Here is a 3487-nt window from a genome sequence, read left to right on the forward strand (position 1 = left end):
TTTTTTTTTTACATACTGCATAAAATAGTATACTGCACAGTAAGCAAATATGCATGTATTCCATACCAAACACAGCCGATGTCACACAGCAGGACGTGCAGTGCTTCAGCCGAGTATCTCTTGTGTATACAGAAAAACTGTATCGGGACAATCTGTCAGCTCTTTGAAAAATAAGGCATTATTGAGATGATATCCACCACTGCACACTGTCTCCTCACAAAATAATGGACCAAAGTGCTCCATCACACTCACACCCCATCCCTGTCATGATCTCAACAGCTTTCAGTGTTTCTGTTTGTTCCAGGCACGACCAAAATTATTAACAAAATACTGAGTGAGCGCTCTCTCCTGACATGACATTTTAAACCACCGCCATCTTTCTAAAGCTCCGTAATGGCTTCTATTACGTGGCTATTATCCTCTAAGCCTGTGCTCACCAAAGCACTCCACTGTAGAATTACTGCTCCCACTCACAACAATAATAGAAACACACTCCACCTGAGACACACACACACACACTCAGAGCACTGCTCAAAAATATCTGATGATTGGTGAGTTAATAAAGCTGTTTTATGGTACTGCTCCTCGTTACGATATGAACACACTGCTTATGGCCAGAAACATACTTTAAGCAAGTATGCAAATACTAACCTTATGCTTATTCTCATTATAGCACCCCTTGTGGCAGTGCTGAGAATGTAACATATAAACTGAAAAGTGCAGTTAGAAGCATTTACCTTCACATATTTCTGTTTTTAGCTAATCTCGTTATGATATAAACACACTGCTTATGGCCAGAAACATTCTTCTAGCAAGTATGAAAATACTAACCTTATATGACAAACCTAGCATCAAATGTCTGTACCATTAAACCACGTGTTGTCATTCAGATAGCTAACTATAAATGTTGACAGCTTAGCTAATTTCAGCTAACTTTACAGAACATTACAGAAGTCGGCCTAAATGAGAACGAATTGTAGAAGTAGACTATTTATGCTCATTTTCACTATTGCACCCCTTGCATTTTAGCATGTCTCATTATGATATAAACACACTGCTTATGTCCAGAAACATTCTTCAAGCAAATATGCAAATACAAGAATCTCATTAAATCACGGTAATCAACCTGAATGAGAAAACTTATTTTAGAAGAAGACGGTTTACACTAATTCTCACTATTGCACCCCTTGTGGCAGTGCTGAGAATGCAACATGTATAAACTGTGAAAAAGGCAGATAGAAGCATTTGCCTTCACATATTTCTAAGCATACCTGTTTTTGATTATATAAAATCACATTTTGTTTCTCTTTCGTCTATGCGTAGGCTCTTTGGAAGTGGTGTTCGTCAGAATGTGCCGTGCCTTCGACCCTCAGAACAACACAGTCTATTTCGACGGAAAGTATGCGGGGCCTGATGTCTTTAAGTCATTAGGTGAGTTACGAAAGCCGACTGCATTTGGTATGTGAAGTGGAAATTCTGTGTTTGGGATATCATATGTGAGTGTTTTGCTTATTTGTGTTCTTTTTTGTTCTAACTGTCAACTAAGGCTTCATTTCGCACATGGCAACAGCATTCAAATGCAGGCAGAACCCAACCAATTTGCCTAACTGCAAGAAACGTCAAAATTGTTTTGTACACACACCTTGCATGCAGGGTCCAAAATCTGCCAACGCAAATATATAAATAAAACTATATTATTTAAAAAACATGATGATAATTATTTCTATATAAATAATTATACACTTAACTAATTAACATTTAAAGCAATATTGTAAATACAAAGAGGTAATATGAATGAATTAAATGCATTTTTTTTTTTATTAAATAAAATTGCAATTTTACTCGGATTTGGCACTTGAGTGTTAATTTTGGACACTGTGTGTATGCAAGCAAATAAAGCCCACCAGGTCAGCACCAGCTTCTCATATCTGCCACACCTGGAGTTAAACTTTCCTCACTGAGGATGCTGCTCAGGATTGCGGTACCTGCTGCGTATGGTGGGCGTCTGGAACTGTGTAAGCAAGATTGAGTGTCTACCAGGAGTGTTTTATCAAACCCGTCATCCACACAGCCGTAGCCTGGGCGTAGAATTTTCCTAGAGTAAGCAAATAGCATTTATGTTTGAATGCCGTGACATTAGTGAAATCTCTTCTCTGTCATTATACACTCACATTGGAAACCCTTTGGGCCTGAGAGCTGTCCAAATGCCAAAACAAACTCACATATGATTAATCTAGAGATAAATATGTCACAGCCTCCAAGACAACATTCAGTCATATTTCACATGGACGTCCTCAGCCTTATTTCTTATTCCCACATAATATGGAAATGTGTGAACAGGTGGTATTCAACACAACTTTGAATATTTTATTTAAATTATTTAACATTTTTAATGCTCAATTTCTAGTATCTGATTTATTTGCAAGTCTAATAAAGATTTGTGCATCTAAGACCAACAATATCAAAATTTTCAAGTTTTCCAGCTATGATTGATATAAAAATGTTAATTTCTTAAAATAATAAAATAAAAAAATGTAATGTTAAAATGTGTACTATTTATGTGTTTGAACGGGACTGCAAATGTTATATTCATGCAAATACAGTGCAATCCTTTCTAAATGTTACTCTAGTGATGTTTTTTGTGTTTAGATTTAGTGCGATCTTTCCACGTTTGAAAATTATGGAATGTTGCTCTAGTCCTAGTGCTTGCGTTCAAAATGAAAGACAAAATTCGAGGGAACGGTGGTGCTTGGCTTGGAAAGTTTGAGAACTGCTTCTGTAGACTATCTCCCAGTGTTTGCGTGAGCTCTGAGTCATGGGTTTTATTCGGTGTTGTTAGTGACCCCAGTCATGGTTACATAACCCCTCTCATTCGCCATAGCATGATTAGCCTGGAGGGGGGGAAATGTGGTGGGAAAAATCATTCTGTAATGCTAAAGGATTGTATTGTTTTTAACTCTGTGCCACCCCGACATCTCATGCTGAAAGATCAAGTGTCTACCCGACTCTGTCTGCTGCTCTGTCTCTCCCGCCACCCTCTTTTATTTGTTTTATTTTTTTTCTCCACTGACTTTTTCTTTCTCTCTGTCTCCACGGTGACAGGTTGCGACGACTTGATCAGCTCTGTCTTCGAGTTTGGAAAAAACTTGTGTTCTATGCACCTCTCTGAAGACGAGATCGCCCTGTTCTCTGCCTTCGTGTTGATGTCTGCAGGTGAGCCCGGCTCGGTGTTAAAGCATACCCATAAATTACCCACAATCCCTTGTTTTTCTTCATAACTATTTGTGACTAAAGTAGAAATGGTGTTGGGACAGCTCAGATTGTGTATGTGAAAGTATAACATCCCCGTGTGTTCTTAGATCGATCCTGGCTCCAGGAGAAGGTGAAGGTGGAGAAACTCCAGCAGAAGATCCAGCTGGCCCTCCAACATGTTCTACAGAAGAACCACAGAGAGGACGGCATGCTGACAAAGGTACTGGACACATAA

The 3487-nt window shown here is 38.7% G+C and overlaps 1 protein-coding gene across 1 annotated transcript in view; it reads left to right on the top strand.

The window, feature by feature from the left end:
• LOC107550206 (nuclear receptor ROR-alpha-like) overlaps positions 1 to 3487 on the top strand; it is a 321953-nt gene extending 318466 nt beyond the window's left edge. Inside the window, exons 7-10 of the mRNA XM_016231447.1 lie at positions 1150 to 1213; positions 1324 to 1431; positions 3103 to 3213; positions 3360 to 3487. Of these exons, the coding sequence (XP_016086933.1) occupies positions 1150 to 1213; positions 1324 to 1431; positions 3103 to 3213; positions 3360 to 3487 (411 nt within the window). The remainder of the gene's footprint in view (positions 1 to 1149; positions 1214 to 1323; positions 1432 to 3102; positions 3214 to 3359) is intronic.

Source organism: Sinocyclocheilus grahami, unplaced genomic scaffold (genome assembly GCF_001515645.1).
Source record: "Sinocyclocheilus grahami isolate Dianchi unplaced genomic scaffold, SAMN03320097.WGS_v1.1 scaffold392.1, whole genome shotgun sequence".
Taxonomy (NCBI): Eukaryota; Metazoa; Chordata; class Actinopteri; order Cypriniformes; family Cyprinidae; genus Sinocyclocheilus; species Sinocyclocheilus grahami.